Genomic DNA, 26,915 nt, shown 5'->3' with positions numbered 1-26,915 from the left:
CTCTATTCACATTCAATTTTCCATATATATATAAATATAGTACACAATTCTCAGAAAAGATGTCAAGTAGATAGAAGAAGCACATACTGTCATTGACTGGTCTTTGACAAAAAAAAAAAAGAAACGCGAGCAAGCAAATGGTCTTATATGAACAGAGAGCAGGAAGCAAGACGGGGTTTGTTTTTCTATCAGAACAACCGCAGACAGAAGTGTACACTGTTAAAGTAAACGGCTAATTACAGAGTCACTGCGACGGACGAAACTACAGCTTCAGAAAAATCTTTTCTTTGCTGACATTGTTAAAACAGACAAGAGACAGCACCAGTCCACAGACGTGTGGAAATAAAAGCCAGTGAGGCTTGAGCTGGACTAGTAGTACAGAAGCTGGTACTAGACGTGGAGGCAGTTGCCATGACAATACTGCAATATTGAGTTTTCGGTACGAGCTGGTGCAACACCAGAATGTGCCTCTCTGACATTTTTGGAGTGGTTTGATGAGGACAGTTCTCAGGTCAAACGTGTTCATGAAACAATTCTCAGACAGAAAAAGAAGTGCAGTTAGTTCTTTATGTGTTTGGACACAATTTATGTTATTCTAACATTCAGGTATTAGTTATATAATCAAAATGAGCTTCAAGGTCAGACTCTCAGGTTTTCAAACTGTACAAGCTGCAAACATTTATATACAGTCGACGATTGTTAGGGAGCTCAAATGTGATTAAACTAATGAATTAATAGAAGCACAAAAGGGGCAGCACTGTAGTTCTGTTGTGTGTGCAGCTAGCATCTGCACGGTTTCCTCTGGGTCGGGAGTTCTGTCTGTTAAAATAATGCTGTGCCAGAAAAGTTCTGGCCTTTGTATTCTTGAGTTTCATGAATAATTTGCACTTTGCTCTCGTAAAAGTCTTGTTTTAAAATCTTCCTGCCATCTCTCCCATAGCTTTGTTTTTGCAGCCTAAGGATTTCCCGCTTCCCCCTTATGCGGAGAGAGCTCATTCAAACACATTATGTGGATTCACGGCAACTGTTTTCAAATGCAAAACCCACATTTCTTCACTGAAGAAGAAAATAATGACGGTGTACGCCACATTCATGAAACAACTTTTTGAGCACCTGGAAATAGGGAAGTGTGTGAGTAGATATAGTTCCTAAACCTTTCTTCTAATTTGGATGCAACACTGAATTTTAAGCCTGTATTCATTTAACAACTGTACCTTGAAGGTTTTAGTAAGCAGCTAGAACAGAAAACAAATGTGCCGGTGTCGTATGCCTTGAATATGTTGCATATATGGAGCCGACTGTACACGCAAGTGAAACTGCATGAAACGAAAGATCCACGGTCGACCTGACTTCATCTGGTTTCATCAGGTTTTTCTATTTTAGTAACTGTTACCAAAAAAATATGAGGACTTATCAGGAAAAAAAAAACAAAACAAGTATTTTCATGTGCTGTAATATGAGGGCTCTGCTAAGTGTCAAGTCCTCATGCTCCGCTCAGGCATTTTTGATAATGATGAGAGCTGGACTGGCCGTCTGCTGCCTCGTCTCAGACATGGCAGTCTGCTTAGCTGGCTTGGCGAAGACTTGCGGCGTGTTGAGGTTGTAGACTCCTGCCTGCAGGAAGCAGGCTTGCAGAGTTAGGCACAGCACCTCCTGAGGCTTCAGCTGCAGCTTGTGCTGGGTCTGACCAACCCAAGCGAATGAATTGTGGACTTCCTGAGGCTCTGAGCTGGAGAAGACATGAATGGAAGGAGAGCTGTATGAAAAACACTTAAGTCACCTGGCCCCCAAATACACATCCTGTGACGTCCTGTCCGTACGCCTTTTCCTTAGCTACTATTTTCCATCATTTCATTTTAGTTCGGCAAAGACTACACCACTTTTAGCTGTTTAATATATATTATTTTAATGCATTTCTGCAGAAAATACGAAAACTTAAATCTATCATTTACAAAAATACTCTCTGCTCAATTCTGACAACTTTTCCTGTACTTGCTACAAAAAGAACACCTTAGTGTCTAGCTCTGAAACAGGGAAGCAGTCTGAATACTTCCTGATGAAACAGTGTATTGTTGCCATTATTTTTTATTTTTATTTTTATTTTTTTTAAAGAAACGATTTTAGACAAGTATGAATAACCTTGATTATGTATATATTCCGAATGAAGTTTGACTAACTTCAATTAGCTTAAGCTGAACTTTACTGTCACACAGGTTCCAGGCCAAATATTATTAGGAAGGCTCACTTGTGTTTACATCATCGACTTACCTGGTGAATTTGTGTCTCAAGTCAATGATGACATCTACATGTGCCAAACAGCAGTTGGACAGAGTCAGAGTAACTGGCACCAAGCAAAGACTAGAGGGACAGAGGGAAAAAAACAACTTTACCAACTCGAGAGCAGTTCTCGTTTGTACGTTTATGATTATAGAGCAATACCGAAGATATCTTTTAGTTATTTTAACTGTTTATCAAAACATATTCAAGTTATAGTTATGAATATGGACTTCAAGCACATACTAGGAACCGTATCAAGGCAGACTGTGACAGGCGTCTCACCTGTTTTGGAAAAATGGATGCGTGTAGGTTTCAGGGTAGTGCAGACTGGTTTTGATGAGTTGAGACAGCTCTGCAGAGGGCAGCGCGACTGGAGGAGGAAGCTCCGATTTAAACTTCAGCAGCACCATCTCCTGAGCTTCCTGGAAACACACACACACACAAAGTTACAGACCACTAGGTAACATCACCTCCTAATTAAAAATGAATTAAACCCACACTGTGATATGAAACCATCAGGTTTTTAGTGTAAAGCTGCTCATTCTACATTATTAAGATTTCAGTGCTCTAGCAGAAACATGTTCTATGACAACATTACTACTTTATTTCCCAAAACACTGACCAGGGCATTTATTTACCTCATTAACAAGCAGTTAATGCAAACTTTCTGTAACTATTCAAATAAAAATTCCAGTGATATTCTTCGTTATTAACAGCAGAGATAAAACTTCAGCGTTGTTAACTTACACACATTTTCGTTCTTAGTTGAGATTTTAAAAAGGTATTTATTTGCGTGTGTTTGCTGTACCTCTTTGAGAGTCAGAGAAGAGGCCTCTTTGCCAATGGCCTGCAGCGCCACATGGAGCTGGCCTTCTAAGATCAGTTGTTTGTTGTCCTCAATCACAAAGGCCTGTAGAGACACACACAGTCACAAACTGGAAACAGCACCGACTGTCCAATTATTGTCCAGTTATTCAGTACAACACAGTTCTGCCACGACATTTTAATAATAGCCAGTTTAGCCAGCTTATTCATTTAGCATTTGATTGAACTGCCCGTCACACGTGACAAGGTAACAGTGATAATCATGTTAAAACAAAAACAGTGCAGCTGTAGGTGCAGGTTTTTACACCTTTGACAATTTTCTACAAAACATCAGCAGAAGTCCTGAAAGTAGACAAAATGCTTCCTAAAGCTATAATATTTCACTGAATAAATAATATTGTCATAAATAAGTTTTTAGTGGCCTCACTAAGCGTGATACAGAGTCATGGTGTTATGTATCATCTGGTTTTGTTTTATGTACCTTCCACATGACAATTATCTTAAGGTCCAGCTCATTGCACTTCTTGGCGATGTTGCTGAGGTCAGCTCCGTCATCGGTAGGCGAAGAGCCCTGATTTTTGCCCATGGACGACGTCCTGGATGACGCAACTTCCACCTCCTGAGATCCCAAGGTCCGACAGCAGTGTAAGAAGAAATCTGCACGAGGTGTGAAGGAACTCAAGATCTAACACAGACAGAGCAGAAAGAGGTGAGGTGATTTCCACTTTTCCAAAGTAGTCAAAAGGATCAGTTACAGCAAACATGCATATCTGCAAAGCATCAAACACAAAGAGTAACCAGAGACACAACTATATCACTGATGAGATGACATATTTCTACTACCAATGATCAAAATGAGAATGTACATTTCAAATATGAATGTGTGTTTATATTTACCTGTTCATCTGTCAGATTCAGGTCTGCAAAGGTGTATTTCTCTAGAGAGTTCAAGGTTGGGAAGAAACAACAGATAAACACGTCAAATCTACGTTTAGTCAATAGTGTAAATCTACTTCCAGTAAAGCCCATAAATGTGGTTTGTTAATTCTTCACAAAATACCTTGATGAGGTTTGCAACGTGTGGCCGTGAAACACAGCTTAGCTCGTTCTCTGCTGCCGAGTTTACAGTCTGGAGGGACAGAGAGAGGAAAGGCTGTAAATGATACCGACGTCACATAGATAAAATAAGAAAAAAAGAACAGAGGATATCACATATCGGATCAGTTTAGATAGAATAACATGGTATTTGTCACTGTCCTCACATAAACACTGGACTTGTCAGTGGCTTAAGTATGAATTATGATTTAGAGCATTTTTTGTAATCCTATCTGGGCTAATGCAATAGAAGAATAACGACATAACGTGGTTGAGTTAAAGCACAAGTGAACGTTGGGTTTACCGTGAAGACATTACAAAATGTACTGTAATAATTCTCTTATGATAAGCCATTAAAGGACAAATCAAACTGCTGTTGATCTTCAATTATTCATGCCCATTTGTTCATTAGTCTGGCATCACAGTTTGTTAAATTCTATTTTCAGAGGTACAGGAGACCCCTTGGAAGGGAATGTATCTGTGCTCCTTTTGTTTTTTGTTTCAGATATTGCAAAAAGACTCTGTTAAGGCTACACACAGCAGCGCACAATAAACGACATACGGACAAATGGAAATAGACCTTCTAAGAGATGAATCAAAGGCAACTCCTGACACACCTTTATCCTTGTCTGGGTTGATGTACTTGTGGAGGCGCCAGTGCTGACTGCTGCTCGACACCTGAACGATGTGGAACTCGCGCACGCCACCTTCGCTCTGAGAGGCAGAGGGAGTGAGATTAAATTAAGTTTTGAGCCGCGCTCGATTGTTCCAACTTGACGGTTAGATTTAAAACGCTGTGTAGCTCACCGTATTGATGTTCTCCACATCGATGAAGACAAGCGCTCCCCCGCTGCCCTTCTCATTTGGACAGTGATGCGGAGGAACGCTGCTGTGGCAGGCTGACGCTTGTACACTTAAAGACCGACTGGCACAGATGAACACTGTGTGACGTAGCACCCGGTAACTAGAGACAGACAGAGAGAGAGACTCAATGATTTTGTCGTATTTCACGCGAACACAAAGCAGCTGTGTTACAGGCTTAATTCAGTGTCAACTCAACTGCTTCTGCACTATTCCTATATTTTTCCAAATGGGAATGGGAAACCCCACGACTGTAATTAGCCTTGTGAATGGTTGAATTTATTTGTTGATCTCTATTCAAACATTTTGCATAAAAGCTTGCAAGATAATTATAAGCACACATGATTCAAGTTCATTTTTACCTCATTTTGAGCCCTTTCTCAGGGCTCTCATAGTAAAACAGGAAGTTGATTTCATGGACTCCCTCCGTATCTGGTCCTCTGAGCCAGAGAGGCAGCTGTTTGGACTCGCCCGGCTGCAGCATGCCATCTATTGGAATCTCCATCACACCGGAGGGCTGGCGTAAATCCTCCGCCGGAACGTACATCTCAGACGCCACCGATCCCGGCTGGACGGTTGCGGATAAGGGTTTAACGGGCGAGCAGTTTTCCGCTGAGGTTGGGTTGAGGGGCGCTGTGGCCTGGCTGCCAAAGGTAAAGAAATCAGGGTGCGTGGACGCCACTCGCAAAGCACACACGGGAACAGCACTGACGTTACAAAACTCAACGTAGGCTTTCCTGATCTCACCACAGAGTAGGGCGGTGGGGAACTGCAGGAAGAAGACCTGAGCCACACATGCACACAGACACACACACACACCCACAAACATGTTAAATAACAGGCTGCATTGGTACAAATACATAACATTTCATTTATTTGTTTAGTTTTTTGCTATTTGTTTTCGGTAATATAAAAAAAAATTGTGAAAATGATCGACATATTTGTGGAAAATATTACATCCAGTGATATCTGGTGAACTGGGATCATCTACATGGTAAATACAAGCACTTTTGCAACAGACCCTATTCTAGATTCTTGTGTCCTCTCTAAACTAGAGATCTACAGTAGTCCTATATCACCAACAGGAGTCGTAGGTGCTTCACTCCAAGCGTACAGCTCAACATGACCAGACGTTTGAAGTGGTCACTTTTAAACTAAACCCTGTTAGTGGAACTTATTACTGCTGTTTCTGTCCAGCTTTCTATAGCACACTTGGTTCATGTCACTAAAAATAAGTCAGCTTAGGAAAACAGACCTTCCTTGGTATTCCCACCAAGGTAATAATAAGTTACTGAAACACTTTCTGCAACAGGTCATGCCATGCTAGTTGCTAGTTGCCAGGTTTGTAAACCCGTGTTAGCACTGATGCTCAAACTAGGCACTCATCCTATTTTGCAATGCTACCTCTATCAGTGGCATAGGTGGTGTTATGATGGGATCCAGACGTCGATCTGGACCGTGACGAACTGACATCTTGTCCTCTTTGGTAACGTTAAGTCGTGGGCCCTTGATCTTTAGGTCCTGTTTGCCAAGAACCACTATTGCGTCCGATGTCTGCTGACCTGTAAACGGGAGGGAATCCACACTGTGTCACTGGGATTTGTTTTCTCTTAAGTTAATTTCTATCAGATGACAAATCTGCACACACTTACCTTCAGTGCTAGGATCCACTTCTCCAGAGGGAACTGCAGCCAGGTTGTACATCACACCTACAATATTCAGCTGACCAGTTTTGTGTGGCAGGAGCCTGAGTCGTGCCTGAGACCAAAGCGACTGACCGTTAGCAGCAGTACTTGAATTCTTTTCAACCCATAATCTCATGCATTTTGTCCATGAAGCTACAGTCCCCATTAATGTGGTGAAGATTTAAAAGACTTACAATATTATCAATATTCTTTATGCATTTGTGAATATTTTGGATTAAACTGATATGACATGAGCTGTCAGCTTTTAATTATACACTGCAGACACTAATTTTAACACTTGTCCTGTCCGTGCAGTGAGCTGGTAGATCACAAGATCCACGCCACAACCTTTAACTTCAGAGAGCACCGTACCAGTTTGGTCTCCTCTGGACCCATGTGAAACTCCTTGATGATCTCCGTGGTGACAATGTCGTCTTTCTGGGTCGTCTGCCAGAGGAAGCAGGGAAGATGAGAAAAATCTTAAAATAATGCATTTACAGTGAGTATAAGCATCTATACATCCCTGTTAAATCAGGATTTTGTGTACTGTATGTGTTTCGTGTGTACAGCTTTTTTGTGTAGCATGCTAGTTTACAGACTAGGCTAAGTGAGCTCAGTTTTTTTTCTGTTCATGTGACTGACTTTTTATACCTACTGTAAACGGCAAACAGAGCAAAAATTCTGCAGTTCCTATAAAGACATTAGTCTAGGTTGCCTACTCCAAGAGCCGAGGTCTCCTCATTGGTGATGGTCTCATTATCGGTGTCTGTTTTTCCTTGCAAGCCTTCAGTCGTTTTCTCCTTTGAAGACGAGGACGTCCCGTCAGCACTAAACCTCCAGAGGAGCGAGAGATTGGACAGAGCCAGAGAAACCTTCAAAGGGTTCCTGAATGTCACCTCCACAATGACTGGCTCTGTAGAGACAACAAGAGAGGACTGTAAACACAACGGCTCATATTATTATAATTCTTCATATTATTGTCTGAGTAACACTTTAAACAGAGCGTCACTGTGTCTGCTCAGACATCTCACCCTGAACCACAGCCAGTGGATGACGGAGGTTGTCCGTCTGGCTGTTCAAACAGCACTGAGTGGGCTGGAAGTTTACTGGGACGACACCCCGGTTAGCAGAAGCTGCAAGCTGCTTCTCTAGATTGCACCACATGGCTGACGAGTCCTGGTCATACTCCTGGTCCAAGGACACATGAGTGGCTGCCTGCTTCTCCCCTGCAATTGATTTCAAGGCATTTTACAATCAATGTGTCTCCATTAAACATCAAAAATGGCAATATGGTCATAATGTAAACATCTGCTCAAAGGTATCATGGTCAAACATCAGCATTACATTAAAAAAAAAGGAATATTACAGAGTAAAACTTGTTACAGGTGCTATAAGTGAAAATTAAGACCATTTTAATAGTAGTGGATGGATTCAAATAACATAATTATTAAAGCAGCAGACTTGATAAACTTTACCAGTTAACATATGGTAATGGAACAAGTAAATAAAGTAAATAAAGCAAATAATCAAAAAACGAAATAGGAATTAATAAGAATTCCATGATAAACTGATGCATACTTAACCCAAACTCACTGCCAGTTTTATTTATTTATTTTTTATAAATGCACTGATGCCAGATGTTTTTTTCATATACACACAACCTCCACATCTTTCCCCTGGTCACATCATTGGGCAATAATATTTTTTTATGGAGTGAGATCTGAAGAGATGATGACTGAAAGGTAGAGGATATGTATTTATTATCTCTCCAATTTACTTTTGTGCTGCTGTAGCCTTTATGTTAATCTGATGACTTTCATTTCATTTTTGTGCCACATTAAAAGTCTCTTGTAAATCTTCCTAGGTACAATCTAGTGAGATTGCCAGCATGTTAAAGATGATCAGGTTTAAAGGTCTAATTGTCATTTTATTTGTTTTGTAGCTAATCTATTACAGACATCACAAATCACCTTCTGCAAGGCGGGGTTCATGTCCGAAGTAGACCCTCGTAGCTGAACTGTGGATGCAGGGCAAGGGCAGCTGTGGGAGGCAGACTTCATTTGGCCCTGATAAACTCTAAAATAAAAAAAGAACACAAATTTAATTTCAGTCAATGATGTACTAGCAAACTTTGGCACATTTGGTTGCTCAGATTAGAGAAAGGTCAGGAGAAAGAAGAAGTTACCTTATAAACGTAGAGGTACTCTCTGAGGAAGGCATCCTGCTGTGTGGCCGTCTGTCTGCTGTCGTTGACCAGGATCTGTCTGAAGGCCGTTACGGCGTTCTCCGTTTGGCGAAGTGTGAAGGACTGTCGACCAATTGTGAAGTTGATATGATCTTCAGCCAAAGACCAGCCCCTCTCCTTGTACACCTGCATGGCTTGGCAGTAACACCGCAGCGCGTGCCTCTTCTATATCGAGAGACAGAAGAAGAGGTTGTGAAGCTCAAAAGGTGACAAGAACAATAAAAAAGGATCACATTTTGGCTTCAAGACCTTCCAGTTATGAGAGGTTTGCTGTGATCTTGTGTTGTCAAAAACTCCACAAGAGATCTAACCAAAGCAGCCCAGTTATCCCAGCCTGTAGCTACTTGGATTTGGTGTCCCTCTGATCCTTAATCCAGCCACTACACACTTAGCTTCAGACCTTTCCTTTGTAAGGTCGCAGGCCAAAGAAGCCAGCAGATTCCCTCCCAAACTACGGTTTGACCAGAAAATATTAATTGACTCTAAACTAATCTAACACTAAACACAAAAATGGGATAGGAAGTGCAAGACCAATGCTGCAGATGCTACAGAAATATCTAAACATTGTTACACACAGACACATCACAGTTAAAACTGGTTCCCAGCTCCAGTCAGAGACAGCACTAGCATCATGTTAAAACCATATATCAGTGATCAGCCAAAAAACTCACCTGTCCTGCTTTGCCGAAACGATGACCAGCCAGGATCATATGGAAGGCGAACTTGCGTACCATAGGGTTACGCATATTAATGAAGCAATGTCCGGCCTGTTCCAACAGCAGAGCACTGCGCAGGTCAGAGTCCTGGAGAAGAAATGTAAAGATGTAAAATGGTAAAAAGCAGTCTGAATCTACTGCAGTTTTTACTAAATAACTGTCAAGTGTTCAGTGCACCGGGGGCATTTCCATACAGCTAAAAGCGTGTCCTGCATAAAATTATGTATATTTCCTTACCTCACTCGTCATCTTAATAAGCAGAGTGGCAGCATCTGAGTATTTCCCTTGACTTTTGAGTATCTCCGCACTAAGAAAAGCACAGCGCTCAGCCAGAACCATGTTCCTGCAAAGCACAAACACAAAAGATGCTGCAGAGATGTTCAACGATCAGACTCATTCATTCAGATCCATACGTTTTTGGCCCTTGACACAATTTTTGTTACTTTAGCTGTTTAACAAAACATATTCAAGTTACAGCTATATAATGAATACGTACTTAGATTAATTCAACAATCATATAACATATTTTGGAACTGCAACCATTATTATTCATTTCAAGGGGTGCAGTATAAGTGGACAAGTTAAAATTAATTTGGATCATTTGGTAACTGTGCAAGGCATGAACATAACCAGAGACAAAAACAAAAACATACACTTGCTGCAGCTTTCTTCATATGTCTTTCTGCATTTAGTTTTGCCTTCAGCAAGTAAAGTTGCATGCTCAGACCACGTCTGACTCAGCAAATGAGATCAAGTGACTAACTGAGTATCTTCTGGGTCCTGTCTGCAAAGTCTGTACTGCGGATCACCGTCCAATCACCTTTGCATTTAGCTGAAACCGACTGTACAGTCAGTTCATCCAACTGCTTAGTGTCACTGTAAGCCACACATGCCTGTACCACAACACTGAATCCACCAAGTTTTAGCTGCTTTTTAAAAGTTTTTCTTGAGGATTATGATTGGCTTGCACCTTGCGGTGAACCCTATGCATTTGCTCGTGTGCAGTCTTCTCTTTATGGTGGACTACAGCAGATAGTGTGCAGTGGGTTTTACTTTACCATGAAAATAGTCCAACAATCATTCACCAGGTTATGTGAACCTTATGTTATTAGCAGCTACCTGTCTGATGGACTAGTTTTGTTTATGCAGCCTTCTTCCTCTTGCACTGAGAGTTCCTCTGACTGCATGTTGTGAACTCACAAGACACGTTTCCAAATGCCACACTCAAAACCTGTCCTGTTACCTTCTTAATTGATGGAAAAAAAATAATGTAAAAATATTCCAAATCAGTCCCTGAACACCTGAAGATAAACTGAACTCAGGTGAGGGGCCATACATGCATGAATGACTGTACTTTACCCACAAAGTGTGTTAACCGAGAAGGCATTAGCTTGCAATCATTAGCACTAAACGCACACTCAGGAAAAACCAAGAAGTGATTATTTAATTACCACCCGCCTAATAGTAAGCCATGATAAGATTGCTACCTTAAACATTTTAACGGCAGACAGAAAGAGATAATGTAATTTTATCAGTCATACTTGCAGCCATCTCTGTACGTCTGTATTGCAGTGTCCATGTAGTGTGCTGGGTAAGGTCTGGAGGCTCCACCCTGCAGAAAGGCCGACACTGCAGCCATTTCCTACAGAAGATATCGGTATGAAGAGACAGATAATGAAGAGCTATGTAATCAAGAATGTAGAAAAAACAAACAAACAGAAGAACTAAGGAAAATAAATGTCAACATCACGACTGAATATCCCGGGGCTAACTTGTGATTATATGACTTTTTAATAAAGAAAAGTATTCAATCTTTGTTAAATAAAACACACAAGGGCTGGGATTCAAATCAATTCAATATTGATTGTTATTGTTTTTTTAAATATGTATACCATTTTCTGCATCCTCTCGTTAGAAATTTCGCTGCAGTCTCGCAATATTGGTTGGTGTTGCAAGATCATTGCAACAAGATTATCTCTCTCACACAAGACTAGTGTTCAAAACATGACAAACGCTTCCGAAAGAGCACCGTCAGGCCTGAAAGCTGATGTGTGGCAGCATTTTGGATTTAGAAAGCATCGCGACAGAGAAAAGCTGGATATGCAAGATGATCCAACCAGAGGTCAGAGACTGTGAAAATACCACAAAACTCCGAACTCGAAGAAAATCTATTTCATAATCAAGCAAAATTGTTTTGATACTGAAATACCTCTCAGTGAATTGATATTAAATTGAATCGAATCAGAATTGAAATGTTTCAGGAAATCAGTAGCGATACCCACACTTGAATGTTTTCATTGAAAGAATCTTGTTTGCTCAGTTTATCTGTTCCATGTCTTAGATGTGCCATAGCTATACAGATTATATACAGAGTTCTCATAAGAAGAAATGTGTATGTTGTTGTTCTCACCAGTGCCCCTGCAGCATAGAGCATGGCCTGGTCTGATAGAAAGTCTTTCTTGGCTGTGTGGTAGCAGCTGTAGGCCAGCTCATAGTGCTGCACCAGGAAGCACAGGTCTGCCAGCTTCCTGATCTGCAGTTCAGGGGCTTCTGGGGGATATCTGTCATCACAGACGTTACAGGTCAAACCAGACAGCGGCGTATTCAATGCGTATGGTGTTGCAATGCCATGAGGGTGCAGTACGGGGTAACTTACAGAAGACCACATGTGCTCTTTGGTTCAATGATGCCCTTCTCTGGAACTTTCCCTCCACCGAACCACTTCTTGGTCGCAGTGAACAGAGACCGACTCAGACCTTTCCTGGACACCAGCTGTGGACGGAGAGGAAGACGACAGGCACCAGTTCAGCAGAGATGACGGTGAAACGGCTACTGTCGCTTTCATGGGCCACTGATTATGATGGATCTTTTGTTGGACTTCTGATTTATCTTCAGACCACCAACCAGAGGGCTCCTACCCTTTGTCAAGTCTCGATTTCCCATGGTACTGTTCCTATGTACTGTACAACCTGTTTCTATGTTCCCATAGAAACCGGTTGAACACCTGTAGACTTGAAAAGGGTGCAGTCAAAAACTGTGGGTACAGTGGAGGAAATAACTCTCACTTCAACCTTTAGACTTATTATTACAGGTTTTCTACGATTTTCTAACCTAGCAACAGTAACATAGGAAGTCGGGACTTGACAAGCCCTCTGGTTGGTGGTCAGCTGACCAATCAGAGGGCCAACAAATGGTACATGATCTCGTTGTTTTGGGGTTAACCACCTATAAGGCAAAACGAAAGTTAACCACACATATCAGCCACAATAGTAAAACCACCAACCTGTGAAGTGAACACAGATGATCTCATTACACTGTAATCTTCTTAACAATTCACTCATACTACTCACACGAGCAGTAGATTCAATCCACAGTTAAAAACATTCGGGGTCAAGACTTGGAGCTGTACCTGGTCGTTCAGCTGTCTGATGTTCTTCTCAATGTGTGGCAGCAGGCCTCTGAAGGTGAATTCTTGGATGAACTGTCTGATGTGGTCATGGTCGTTCAGGGTCAGGCATGTCCCGTGGGTCTCTGGATCTCTAGGACCTTTCTTCACGTCGATTTCGGCAGCGCAAATGGTTTGGTGGCTCCCCGAGCTGCCGGCTGTGTCCAACTGCAGGGGATGGCTTTCCAGGGTACTGGACTCTCCATCTGGTGGGAAAAGTGCGAAATTCAAAATCACTCACACTCTCCAAAAAAACAAGGTCATGAAAGGAGGAGACGATCTCCCTGGTATAATATATTATTGCGCAGTTTTAAGGTGACAGCATGAAAACTGGCAAGTGGCATTCCACCCATTTTAAAAAAGCCCACATAGTCTGGACAGATGTTAAGGAATTGCATATTATTCATCTTTAACTGAAGAAAATAAGAACAGCTGACTTCTTTTCGACACAGTCAGGATGACAAGTGGTAAGTTAAACAAAGGATTAATCGATTTAATCAACAGACTGACTGAAAAATAAATAATTCTAATTTGTTGCAGCCCTAGTGAACACTAACACAACGTCTCTCTAACCCAGGTGTGGAGCATAAAATGAGGATCTGATGAACTCACTGACCTTTCTCTGCTGGGTAACTGGAATATGGTTCAGCTGCACTGGTACTGTTCTCAGCAGTATTTGCAGTTGTAGCCGGATCCTCAAACAGATCCTGCAACAAGAGTCAAACACAAGACACATTTCAGTACAGTCCTGCTCTCACAGAGTTTGTACTCACAGCTGAAGAAATATCGGGCTTAATCTCTATTCATTGATGAAAATGGATTAAAGTTTATTCAGTCTCAAGAAACAGCGTGTAATAACGTAGAAATGTAGGCTTATCTAAACAGAAAAACAAACATTTGCAGGTAAGCAACACACCGACTCCCTCTACTGTGGCCCTCTATAAGAAGCTTTTGGATTGTTATGCTTTCTGTAGATTTATTTTTTTCTCCAAGAGCTGAAGTTTCGTTGCAAATTTGCAAAAAACAAAACAAGAAAACAATTACCTGGTTATACGGATTCTGTTTATGCAGGTATTGACTCCATGGATCAGGAATTTGTTCCTCATTATCAGCTGAGAGGTTGCGGGAGTTCAATTTCAACAGATAGCAGCCCTGAGAACCATACCTCTGCTTCATATCCTCATAAACTGTCTCTGCCCTGAAGACAAAACAAAAGACTGATTAAACAAAAAAATACTTCAGTTTGCAGTTATACTAAAAAACAGACAAGTGTATTATTAAATTTTTTTTGACTGTTTAATAGCAACGCTTTTTTTTCCCCTACCTCTGTTCATCTCCCTCGCTCATGTCATGCAGTAACACATGGTATTTGAGTGTGTTGGGAATAAACCACTTGGGGTTTGTGTATTCTCCGCTGTGCTGAATCCTGTGCTGCTCCTGGGAAAGCTTGAGGAACTCCTCCACAGGGGCGACCTCGGTGGACGACACCACCAGTAGGCCTGTGAGAACCGCAACGTCAAGGACACACAACTATTAAGCAGAATATGTCTGGACCGCAAAGTTGCACTGGAAAACACGTGTGTGTGTGTGTGTGTGTGTGTGTGTGTGTGTGTGCGTGTGTGTGAAAGGAAACAACTCTTCATCCCAGCATCTGGCAGTAGTTCTGGGTTCCTCGTTCAAAATGGGAAACCACAAGAGGACAGTTTATTCACTTCTGTGAATATATTTGTATATTTGACTGTTCAGATGAGTTGAAGAAGAAATAAATACTTTTATCACGTCTGCTTCTCTTTCTGTGCATTGGTTTGCCAAGCTGAAAAGCCACCCACAGAGGTCTGACTAGTTGCAGTGATGCAGGACAAAACGTCAAAACTAGGCCCACAGCCTGAACCTGACAAATGACTAACCAGTCGGCTTAGAAATGTGGTGAAAGTCGAGTCGACGTCAATTAGTTGATGACGTCAAAAAAAAACCACGGTAGAAAGTAATGCCTTGCAACAATGAAATCTATATTCTTGACCTGAATACATATTGTAGAGGCTCACACAAAAGAAGCTACGGAGGTTTTTCTGCAAGGTAAGTGAAGCTTGAACGCGGGCTACTGTCGGCCGGGGACCACGTCAACACTATAAACACCGTCAGTCTGACACTAATATGCGGCTCTCACTTGGCAGGAAAAAACAAAAAATACGAACAGAACATAAACACATGAGCTTATCAATACTGTGTACTGCAGATATGTATCAGTAGCATTTAATAGTACTTCGCAGTGTGTTGTGATAGATAGTATAATAAAAAAAAATGTTTATCTCCAAAGCCTTTTCCGTGTAGCAGCTAAAGGTCTAATAACTTTAGACGATGTAATTCACCAGCAAACTGTTGATGTGCAGCCTCCTTCTCTCTGTAACCGCAGGTGAAGTTGTTAACTGACTGATGTTGACAGGATTTGGATCATTGCTCTGTTAGTGTTAGCGGTTGCCTTTTCAGATGAGAGTGTATCGCAGTAGTACCTTTGTTGTATTTCAGGACTGACTTACATATTCTGCATATTCACGGTAGAATGGGCTTCATCTTTCATGAAGTATTTCCACAAACTCGATGAACTGCTGCTAGTTTGCTGCAATGACTGACTGGGCTCCTCACCTGTCTTTTCGGAGGCGTCCGTGTTGTTATTGTCACGTGATCTGCGACTAGTCGACTTCCTGCTTAAAGCGTCATGGCACAGCAGTAACTAGTCGGTACACCTCTAATAGGCAGTGATGTGCAACTACAGAAATGCCTCTTTCACCTACTCTGTTTCCCACACAGTGCAGGTTCTGCTAAAGTAAATAAAAAGACTAACTAATGTATTTTATCAACGTCTTTTGCATTAAAAGATGTCGCTATAGTGTACCAGGGCATTGCATAACTTAAATGCGCATGGACAACGTGCTGAGGTATCTTTGAGTTACACACTTGCTCCCAGTTCCTGGCACACGTGTGTGGGAATAAGTGTCCATTGACCATTTACCTGACGAAAATGTGTTGACCAGTGGCTAGATTCATGAGCTTTCATAAGGATACAGGCAAGGTAGTGATTGAGGAACTCGTGGTCAGAGGCGGGCATCGACATCAAGAAATTCTCCCGGTAGGCTTCAAACCAGGGCGTGGTTACTGGAAATACAAAGACAAAATAAAAACAACAGCCAGTGTCTCCTATCACAAGTTTTCTTTCCTAAATCCATTCATGTCAAAGGTAGGCTATTTGATACAGCCTTTCTTCTTTTATGCATATCTCATTACAAGTATCAAATTAAGTATGCAATCATATTTTAGTCCATGGCATTGCTACTTGCAACAACTTCTTGCCATTTTAGTAAATCGATTTGGTGCCAAATTACATATTAAACTGAGTTGTCTTGACTTGAAACTATGTGATACTCGGTACTCAAATACCCGTGTACAACTCTGAGAGCGCCGCGAGGCCTGAAAGCTGATATGTGGCAGCATTTAGGATTTAAAACATATGACGATAGAGAAGAGCCGCACAAAAGCAAAACCATATGCAAGATGCGCCAAATCAAGGTAAAATATTGTGGAAATATCTCAAATTTCTAAAACTGTTTCTGGACCCTGTGCAGCAAACTGATTCAGGCTCCTGTCTCTAAGCATAAGTAGTAGTGACACTACTAGTATTATCAAATTCTAGTACTCACAACTTAAGTTGAGGTGATAGTCTCCTGTTGTCATGACACTGGTCGCAGCACCCTCTTGCTGCTGGCAGGACAACACCACTTCATTGAGCAGCCTGCGCTGACCGGGGCTGAGGGCAGAAGACGACGGGCTTGGGCTTTTCACAACATTGTTAACACAGATACGCAGATTTTTCACAACCTGCATCTGGTTGTTGGGATCCCGGATGTGACCTGAAAAGAAGACAAGAACTGTGTGCTCATCCGGAAAAGAGATCCTACAATAGCCACTTGAGTGAAATCCCAAAAGGTGTCAATGTTTAAACCGGCAACTTTACAACAGAAATAAACACATTTACAGCCTGGTATGATTATTTCCCCACTTGTGGCAGCTGAATTTGTACTAAAATGATATCAAGGCTTAAAGTTATGCATCATTTGGGCATGGCTGCTACCCAGTGACAGTTGGGTGACCCCACAGGTGGCTGAACAGTATTAATCTACAATAGACAAAATAATAAATACAAAGAAAAACCACTGAACATGAAGGTGCGTCTAAGTATTGACTACTAATGTATATTAAGCTCGGTGTCTTAAATACACCAATCAGACATAACATTATGACCACCTTCCTAATATTGTGTAGGTCTCTCTTGTGCCTCCAAAACAGTTCTGACTCATCAGAAAATGGACATGGGCCTCCTGAGGGTGTCCTGTGGTGTCTGGCAACAGGATGTTGTTAGTGGGGGGGTCTTTGGGTCCTATGGGTTGAGGGGAGGGACCTCTGTGGATCATCCCACAGTTTGGGATCTAGTCAATTTGGAGGCCAGGTCAACACCTTGTGCTGTTTTTCATGTTTTTTGAGTTGATCCTAAACCGTTTTTGTGTCTGTGTCAGGGTGCATCCTGCTGGGGATGGCTGCTGCCATCAAGGAGTGTCATTGCTATGGGGTGGGGGGTGTCTGGTCTGGTCTAGGTGGGTGGTACATGTCTAAGTAACATCCACATGAATGCCAGGTCCAAAAGTTTCCCAGCAGAACATTGAATTGTCACAAGATGGTTAATGTTATTCACTTCTCCTGTCAGTGGTTTTAATGTTGTGGCTGATTGGTGTACTATTTCTTGCACGGTGTGATAAGCAGGAGTGGACTTCAGCTACTCTACAGCTGCTTAGTCACAAGCCAGACTGCTAGCACACGGCTAATGTCAAGGCTAAAGATGCTAGCTACCTGACTGAAGTTTAAGTTAATAACAGCTGTGAAACTATAAAGCTCGATGCCCTGAACAGTCGCTCTTACCTTCGGATGTTATTCGACTGAAAGGCCTCAGCAGCTCAGCAAAATTCAGGTTGTTCTTGCGAGTCACTCTCTCCGCTTCTTTGCTGCACAAGACGGCCACCATAGGGACAAACGAGTCCTGGACGAACTCCTGCACAGACTGCACACAGTGGGCCATGTCGGACTAGTGTAAAAAAACACCAAAACACACTTAAAACACGGAGTCAACTGGGCTAAAATTCAAAAATGCTCTGACAATTTCATTGCCCAAGACAACCGCTCTAGCAATAACAGACAGCCGCCATGTTGAATTCGTCCAAGCTCTTCCTGTGTAGCTGAGACGGTCAGGTGATGCTTGTCAAACACAGCGAGAGCTGCCGGAAGGCGGGGCGCTGGGCGGGGTTTAGATGGTTCGCAGACCTATCCGATTTTATTAAAGGCAATTTCCTGGTGGTTGATGTGTTTGAAATGAAAAGCTTTTATTCTCATTACATGTAGGATGCAACAAAATTGCATATCCCCATTTTTCCTGAAGGTTTCAGCTTTTCCATTTTCTCTCAAAACCACAGACTGAACGCACCCCTAGAAATATTCTCCTTGTGCCATGTTGTATTGTTTTGAATAAGAGAAATGAAATGTTGTTCTGCTTTATACAACTGAGACTAAATTAACTAAACTAGCTTTGTTGCGGTTTCCTATTGTTGTTAACTCAATCAGTATCTGAAATAATCGAATCTATCATGTCAATGCATTTGCAATAATTGCCAATCGTTGCTGCACTAATTATATTACATCCAGAAGACTGCCACATAGTTGATCGTTTTAGTGTTTGATGAATGAAGTGGCAATTACAAGTACAATATAGCAGCACTGGAAACAACCAGCAGGCGGTGACAAAAAGTTGACAACAAATACATATATTTTTTTGCCTGTTCTCAGGAACAAACAGTATTTTCCCAGGGGCCCTTTAATCCATTCATGACTACAGCTCATGCAGATACAACAGCTGTTACAAAGCTACTTTTCAGTTTCTGTTCAGTCAATCAAATAAGTGTATAATATGTCTGAAAGGCTTTTGTAATCAACATGATTAAATAACACAATTTCAGACATTTCTTTTTATAAATCAAGCAGTTACAATTAAATTCTCAATAAAAATGGATACGCAGACGACCCAGGTCATATCTTATCCAGGCCTATTGTATATCCAGCTACCCTTTTCTATCCAGTCAGTCATGAGACCATTTAAGAAGGTATGGTTTGTGGATTTTTAGTAACTTTTTAATTCAGTTCAGATACATTAGTAGTGTCAATAACAATTTCGATTGTCTTAAGACGCTTTACAGAACCCATATCCTGAAAACTCCTGATCAAGCTAGAGTTCAACACAGTACAGAAACAGAAACCTGATTAATGTTATTTACAATCCCCTCATTCCTTCAGACAGCAGACTTGCCTCTATACTCGTCCTGCTAGAACCTGTAAGTGGGAGTCAGGATTAAAGGAACCACATCAGTCTGGTTTGAATCCTGTCTGTCGGACAGATTCCAGGTTTTTCCGTGTCAATAATGATTCTTTCGTTTATACAAAGGTTAGTCGTGTTTTTCCATAAGGTTCTGTGCTAGGACGAAACAAATCAGACTCCAAGCATACCTTGAAGATATAAATATGTAAATAACTTTTTTATTATTATATAATATTATTTTTACTAATCTCAGACAAAACTGAAGTAACTGTGTTTGGCCCATAGCACTTTAGGAAGTCACTATGTAAATGTGTAGTGTTATATCTGACCGAGATAAGTCCTTTTATTTGCACACCAAACTGATGACCAGGACTGCCACCTTTCACCCGTGCAACATTGTCAGAATTAATGCTGAAAAACTTATCTATCTATTACTTCTATGTTGCATTACTCTTATTTATTTATTGTATACCTCTATCTTTAGCTCATCTATAAAACTGCAACAAGACTATTAATAGGAATTAGCAAGTGTGAAAATATTTGTGGTTTGTGGCAGGCAGCATTATTAGGAAATACAATTTCACTGAAGGACTGTTGACGGTCTGCAAAGATGCTTGGTATACGAGCGAGCCAAAGCAGCATCCATATGAGTAACAGATGTATCAGCAGAACATTGCCTAAAGCTTCGCAGTGCCTCTGCTGACTTGTTATAGTGCATTCTGGTGCCCAAGCATGCGTCACACATACACACAGCCATCCCCATGATGTAAGTAAAAGAAAACATGATTCTTCAGACTAGGCCATCTTCTTCCATTGCTCTGTGATCCAGTTCTGATGCTCATGTGCCCATTGTAGGAGCTTTCAGCGGTGCGTAGGGGTGAGCATGGGAACCATGACTGGTCTGCTGCTATTAAATCCCAAACGAAACAAACTGCGGTGTACTGTGTATTCTGACACCTTTCATGAACTTTTGCAGTTTCAGCTACATTAAGCGCCTGTGACCCTGTTGCCCAGTTCGAAGTGTTTCCTTCCTTTGGACTACTTTTGATAGATACTGATCGATGCAGACTGGAAACACCCCACAATTTCCCCCTTTTCAGTATCACTCAGTCCTTCCAGCTGAGCGATACGACCATTTTCCTGGCTTCAAACGTTAACTCTGAGGGCAAAATATTCACTTGCTGCCTAATATATCCAACTTAATTTACAGTATAAGAATACATGTTTTATACCTATGTGCTCTTGTTAATTCATATGCCAGTAACTTTATGAGCACACTGTTTGCCCACAAAGTTTTTATACAATAAATACATGCTGGCTCTATCCATTCAACGTCCCTTATATCACCTAGTATCACATACTCTCGTTTGTATCATCTTTATATGCTGCATGTCGGATTTATTCAGACGTATGTGTGAATTCATCCCATTCCTTCTGTTGCTCTCTTCTCCTCCACCTTCCTCTTCTCTTTATTTTCCGTCTCTACCTGGTTTGGCACAAAGCCTCATGGCCTCATGTGTGACAGCTTAAAGGACAGCAGCACAAAATTGTGTTGACAGAATAAATGCAGCAGATTTGAAGTCACAGAGGTTTGTTCTGCTCTGTCATCCAGTGAGTACGAAGTCTGTCCCAGGCTTTTGGTAATAGTTTGTGTGCGTGTTTATTCTGACCTGTAATTTTCTCCCTTTATATCATCTGTTTAAGGCCGAAATGCTAAATGTTTACAACTCAGAGGGAGGTTAATTATCAAATTAAGGCCGGGGATGGGAATGTAGATTTGACTCTTTGGACAAGTAATTACAAGACCGTGTTTTTAATTTGTGTGGTGTGAGGTGGGCCGTTTCACATTGCTAAACCCCGAATACATTTCAATCCTCTTTTCGCAGCAGTATCCACTTAAAATAAGTGATGACCCATGCTATGGTAAATGATACTGCAAGCCTAAAACGGCAATGTGACATTTGGTGGAAGAGTGACCTTCTCCATGGCGGGCTGTGGTTGATCTGACATCCTTGCATGCAAGACTCTTGCTCTTTGAGCTGCAGATGCTAACTCAACCACACTGTAAGAACATCTTAAAAAAACAATGGTTCCTCTATGCAACAGATCCGTGCTGAGAGTAGAGCCACCGTGAACTGGGAACCGTGTCTCCAAGAAATGTAATAATTCCCCCAAAAGTTTAACTATCTCTTAAACTTCCTAAGAGAGTGCTCTGTTATGCTTACTTGGAGTTTTATATTTGGGTCCTGGAATAACCTGAACTTGACCCTTCTTAACCCTTTACAGGGCACTCATTGAAATACTTGGAAATTCATAATTGCAACCCTAGAGTGTTATTGTAGGCCATAAGAAGACTTTTTCACTTTTGTGCATTTTTTCTAAATTTCTAATGTTCATGGAGAAAACAAAGGTTAAAGATTGAAGTGGTAAACAAATGTAAACATGTATTTTAGACCTCAGGGGACTCGCAGAGGCTCTGCCCAAACAGGCTGCAGATGGAAAAGCGCCAACTGCAACAGTAGAAGAAGAAGATGAGGGCAAAAGTGATGATTCAGGCACTTGTCAACACACACATTATCACATTAGACAACATCAGGCCACTTCTTCGCGGTACCTAACAGTTCATGCGGAGGTTGACCTTGCCGACCACGTCTGACCCTGATTTGACCTGAGAACGTTGCCTTGATCTTTTCTGATTGGCTGGATGAAAACCACATGCTTCTAAACCTCACTGAGAGGACGCACCGGGACGCACTTTAAAATGTGCGCTAAAGTTACCAAATATGGTCACTTGCCCCATGAAGGGTTAATAAAAAACCAAAAACAAAAGACATGAATTCAATTTTGAGGTCCGTCTTGTTGTGGGGTTGTCAGCATTAAAAATCCACATAAACAGTTGACGTCCCTGTGGCAAGCATTTTTGTTCAGAGGTTGTCAAAAAAAAATGGAAAGAAGACGAAAGAGCGAGAGAGAAAGAAACATAAAGAGAGGAAAAATGGAGACTGAAAAATGTATATCTGTACTTAGCTGGTAAGAAACATTTGGTGTATATGTGCGCTTGTGCCCATGAACGCGTCTACAAGTTCCTAATCCACCTCTTCAAAGGGACAGCCCACTCAGTTGGTGGTTGGCTTGTTGGTTTGTTGGTGGCTGCTGCCTTTTCCACTTGAAAAAATAACAGGGGGGACTGGGAGAACCTACAAAGACAGTTTTGACTGTGGATAGGTGCTAAGAGGGGCTGGAGAAACAATACCAATGCCTGTTCAGGACCCACAGAGAACTAACATCTGTTTTACACCAAAGTGCAGCTGCAGTCCAAAACCATAGGAAGTGAGACTATCTAACTGACCAGAGCAACAGAAGTGTGTCCATTGCTGTGTAGAGGATTTATTTAAAGGTGTAGGAGATAGGAGTACCAAGCTTGAAATGGCAGGTGAGCAAGAAACACCGGAAGTTGACAGCTGGAAATGGAACACATGCACCGGGACATGAAAAGCTCTGCCTGTTAGCGTTTTTTAAACAGTGTGAGTCCAGCGGACTGAGCATTTGACATTTCGACTGCTCCACTCCGTTGCCATGATGTCAGCTACGCAAGGAGGATGTGGTGAGGCAGACAACTCGGTGAAGTGGCAGTTGTGTTATAATGTCACCGCCAAGACCTGGTGGATGGTGAGTTTGACTCTTTGACCTCTTACTTTCTAAGGACACACACACAAAAAAAAAAATCTACTCGCTTTTGTTACTTTACGTCTTAGCGATTACTTCTGAAGCTGCAGACGTGCTCAAATGTTTTTTTTTGTTGCATCGCATAGTGAGAACACAGCGATACTTTAAAACTGGGTTTAGACGCATTGAAAAAACAGTTTAACAAAACTGGTCTGGAAGTAAATTAAAAGGTAATTTTGGTATTTCAAAAACATTTTCACTTTCTCAAACCTATCAAAAGAAATATTGTACTATGCAACTAAATCTCTCTTACGTGGAGATGAACAGATGTTGAACATTCATCACTTTTGGTTGTGTCACACATCTCCTTTGATTAAACGCTGCACCAGTTGACACAAAATCTTCCCTTGACGATTTCAGTCAAAATGTAGAAAAAATAAAAAATAAATGTTTGCAACTCCAGCTATTGTTTGTTCATTTATGTTATTGAGATGCCAGAAAAACACAGTAACCGGAGCACTGAACTTCTAAAGTACCGGGGTTAGCAGTGGCAAAGAAAGACGTTTGTTTGTTGGTTCAGTGCCTCCTTACTCCTCCATAATTTTTTTCTGTTTAAACAACTTACTGGGTGGCAAGTCGTTTGTAGGAGGGCTGTAGGCGGTAATGATCTTTAGAGTGAGGAAGAGGAGGGGTCCGACAGGCAAAGAAGACACGGCACCACAATGGGATGAGGAGTGAAGAGGCATATCCAATTACAGCAGTGCGCAGACAGGTAGACAAAACTTTATATCCATCACATGTTGCAGCTTTATTAAAATAAAGCATTGATGTTGGTTAGTATTTGATGTGAACAAACTGTTTCAGGCTGTGCAGAACTAGAATTATGTCAGATTACTCCACCGATCTTCTTTTCTATTCAATAGTAGTTGAGTGATAATGAGCTATTTCTATGTCTTGGGTTTGGTTTAGTAAGATAGAAAGCACAGGCACTGAAGTTGCTTTGAACATTGCCACTGGTGTAGTTTAAAGTTTGTCAGCAAACTTGTTAACAAGCTGCGCCTCTGGGTGTGTCGATTTTGGGAGCAGGTGAGGTGGGTGTGGTGGACAGGAGGCTGAGCACAGACTGAATGACTCAGGACATCTAGTGGGTGGAAAGGGCGATGCACGAAACAAAAAGAGGGCCCAGAGCAGAACCGTGCAATAGCAGCAACAATTGACTTTATTTGCCGTTTGAGATGCCTTCTCAACAATTTTACAGATGTTTCTTATAACTGTTCACCATTTACAGATGGTCAAGGATGCATGCATAGCAAAAAGGGTGGAAAAGTAGTAATAGTAATAATATAATGTTATGTGTTGTACACATGTACATACTGATGATACAATTAAGCCTATATAATAAATATGGGCTTAAAGTCCGAGTGGAAGAGGTAGGAAATACAAGGGGTGCATATGGGAGGCTGTGGCTCAGTAGGTAGAGCGGGTTGTCCACGAACCAGAGGATTAACGGTTCGATCCCCGGAATGTGCCACATGGCGAAGTGTCCTTGAGCAAGACACTGAACCCCCAGTGTGAATGTGTGAGTGCTTGTGTGAACAAATGGGTATGTGTCCGTGACTGTAAAGCGTTTTGAGTACCAACAGGTAGAAAAGCGCTATATAAAAGCAAGGCCATTTACCATTTACCATATGTAACTGGACAAACAGACCTAATATTGTTATTAATTATCGAGATGGTTATTAATTATTATAGTTGTAAAATGATTCATTACTAATAATATGTATGGGGCACCACCATGGAAGCAGGAACTTTCTAAAAAAATAAATAAATAAAAGACTAACACTTTGTGAACTCCAGTAAAATCGATTCACAATTGATAACACTGCACTCAGTAAAAATGTGTTTAGGGAGGTGAAGGAGGAGCAAGATGATACATGCCCAACTGAGGGACATCTATCATCAACTGGAGGGATGGGTTTAAAAGATGCTGTCTCTTCAAATGAATGTTTATTTCACCCCATTGGCATGAACACATAGCTATGCCCCTTTGAGTTCAGCTGGGTTAAAGTGAGTCACTGGACTTATTGGCACACTTTGCACATGGTAGATTTTCTTGGAGCAGTTCATTTCTTTTCATTGCAATTCCATTACAATATTTACAAGAACAATAAAATCATTGAATATTGAAATGGAATTGCAATAAAAAGAAATTAATTGCTCCAACAAAATCTACCATGTGCAAAGTGTACCAGTGAGTCCAGTGACTCACTTTAACCCAACTAAACTCTAAGGGGCAAAGCTATGTGTTCATGCCAATGGGGTGAAATAAACATTTATTTGAAGAGACAGGGTGAAATAAACATTTATTTGAAGAGACAGCATCTCGTAAACCATCTATGAAACCATCCTTCCAGTTGATGATAGACGTCCCTCAACTGGACACCTATCATCAACTGGAAGGATGGTTTAAAAGGAAGGATTTCTGTTGTTTTAGATTATGTATGGTAAGTCTGCGCATTGCTAATGCATCACTGACATTTCCAAGTTTGAGATAAAGTATATATCTTTCAATAAGTTTGCTAGAAACCTGTTCCCAAAAGTCGAATAACATCAGTAAAGTGGCAGAAAATGATTTTTAAACTCTGGATCACAGCTTCGTATCTCTCCATTGCATTATTTACCATGTGGCAACAATTACTTTGTCTCAGTTTTACTAAAAGGCGGTAATATAAAACTAGTTCAGTTTCAGTTTTCATCATTTAAACATCTTTTTTATTTTTTTTTGCAAATGAATGTGTTGCTATATAGTCTGAATATGTGCTTTCACAGAGTTTTAAATGACTCACATAGCACTAAACTGCTCAGCGACTACTAGTATCTGTTACATCTGTGAGCGAGGAACATTCATTTTTATTATTTTGTCATTTCAGGCAGCAAACATATATATATTTCCTAGAAGATGACATAGATAATATGTTGTAGATGCTTTACCGAAGGCAAAACAGTGTAATATATAGTCCGTAGAGTACAGTAATTACAATCATCATATTAATTTCAATGTCTAAACGTTGGGCTATGCGTTAAAAAATAGTTTTCTCTTGTTTTTCGCCGACTGTAAAAGCATGTTTTTAGAGAAAAGGGGAGATTTTTAATATTAAGATTATTAAACATATATTTTTGTCAGAGTCCCGGTTTGAATACCACTGAAACGTTTTGGGGAAACATTTTACATAAGTAAATGCACGCAAGAATATCCTGAAATATCTAAGAGTTTTGGATGTAAGAGTAGACAAAAAATTGCATGCCTGAGTTTTACAGCTGTAATATGTTTTGCTGTATTTCTGGACTGAGAGCATGTTTACTTCAGTGCTTGTGCTTTCTTTTCTTGTACTGACTTCATCCTTGTGGATATACCCAAGTATTCATAAGCGGTTACTGATGTTTTAAAACGTTTTTATGATTAATCCATGCAATAAATCATGGAGAACATACATGTACACTGTTCAGCATAGCCTTTAAAGTTAGGCCTACTGGGGAAGGAAGAACTGCAGAAATTAAAACAAGTGAATTGTGGGTGTAAAAAAAAAAAAAAAAGAGGAAGAATTGTAAATGGAAACGTGAGGAAACAAATGAAAGGATTAACGGTGTCTGGAACTCGAGCAGAAAGGAGAAATAAATAGCGAGGCGG

General features: G+C 41.0%; 1 protein-coding gene across 1 annotated transcript; it reads right to left on the bottom strand.

The window, feature by feature from the left end:
- Positions 1 to 553: 553 nt before the first annotated feature.
- Positions 554 to 18,493, bottom strand: trappc8 (trafficking protein particle complex subunit 8). Its single transcript, XM_084548665.1, has 29 exons — positions 18,118 to 18,493; positions 16,845 to 17,054; positions 16,213 to 16,302; positions 14,474 to 14,648; positions 14,194 to 14,347; positions 13,766 to 13,856; positions 13,114 to 13,355; positions 12,361 to 12,476; positions 12,115 to 12,265; positions 11,246 to 11,346; positions 9,942 to 10,047; positions 9,660 to 9,791; positions 8,929 to 9,153; positions 8,714 to 8,819; positions 7,775 to 7,969; positions 7,463 to 7,656; positions 7,116 to 7,190; positions 6,711 to 6,816; positions 6,463 to 6,620; positions 5,421 to 5,842; positions 5,005 to 5,161; positions 4,815 to 4,911; positions 4,163 to 4,231; positions 4,000 to 4,040; positions 3,584 to 3,787; positions 3,086 to 3,187; positions 2,560 to 2,699; positions 2,269 to 2,358; positions 554 to 1,729 (listed from the first exon to the last, which is right to left on the bottom strand). The coding sequence occupies exons 1-29, from the start codon at positions 18,272 to 18,274 to the stop codon at positions 1,495 to 1,497; spliced, it is 4,341 nt and encodes a 1,446-aa protein (XP_084404791.1). The 5' UTR covers positions 18,275 to 18,493; the 3' UTR covers positions 554 to 1,494.
- Positions 18,494 to 26,915: the final 8,422 nt, after the last annotated feature.

Source organism: Chelon labrosus (genome assembly GCF_963514085.1).
Source record: "Chelon labrosus genome assembly, chromosome: 7".
Taxonomy (NCBI): Eukaryota; Metazoa; Chordata; class Actinopteri; order Mugiliformes; family Mugilidae; genus Chelon; species Chelon labrosus.
This window is presented reverse-complemented; position numbering and strand designations above follow the sequence as displayed.

What these genes read in the sequence shown, in the direction of transcription:
- trappc8 (XM_084548665.1), bottom strand. Translation starts at nt 18,274, where the DNA reads ATGGCCCACTGTGTGCAGTCTGTGCAGGAGTTCGTCCAGGACTCGTTT. An exon ending in AGTACCTCTACGTTTATAAG is followed by an intron (nt 8,820 to 8,928) that starts GTAACTTCTTCT and finishes TTTTTATTTTAG; the next exon opens with AGTTTATCAGGGCCAAATGA. An exon ending in GTCCAGAGGAGACCAAACTG is followed by an intron (nt 6,817 to 7,115) that starts GTACGGTGCTCT and finishes CTTTGGTCTCAG; the next exon opens with GCACGACTCAGGCTCCTGCC.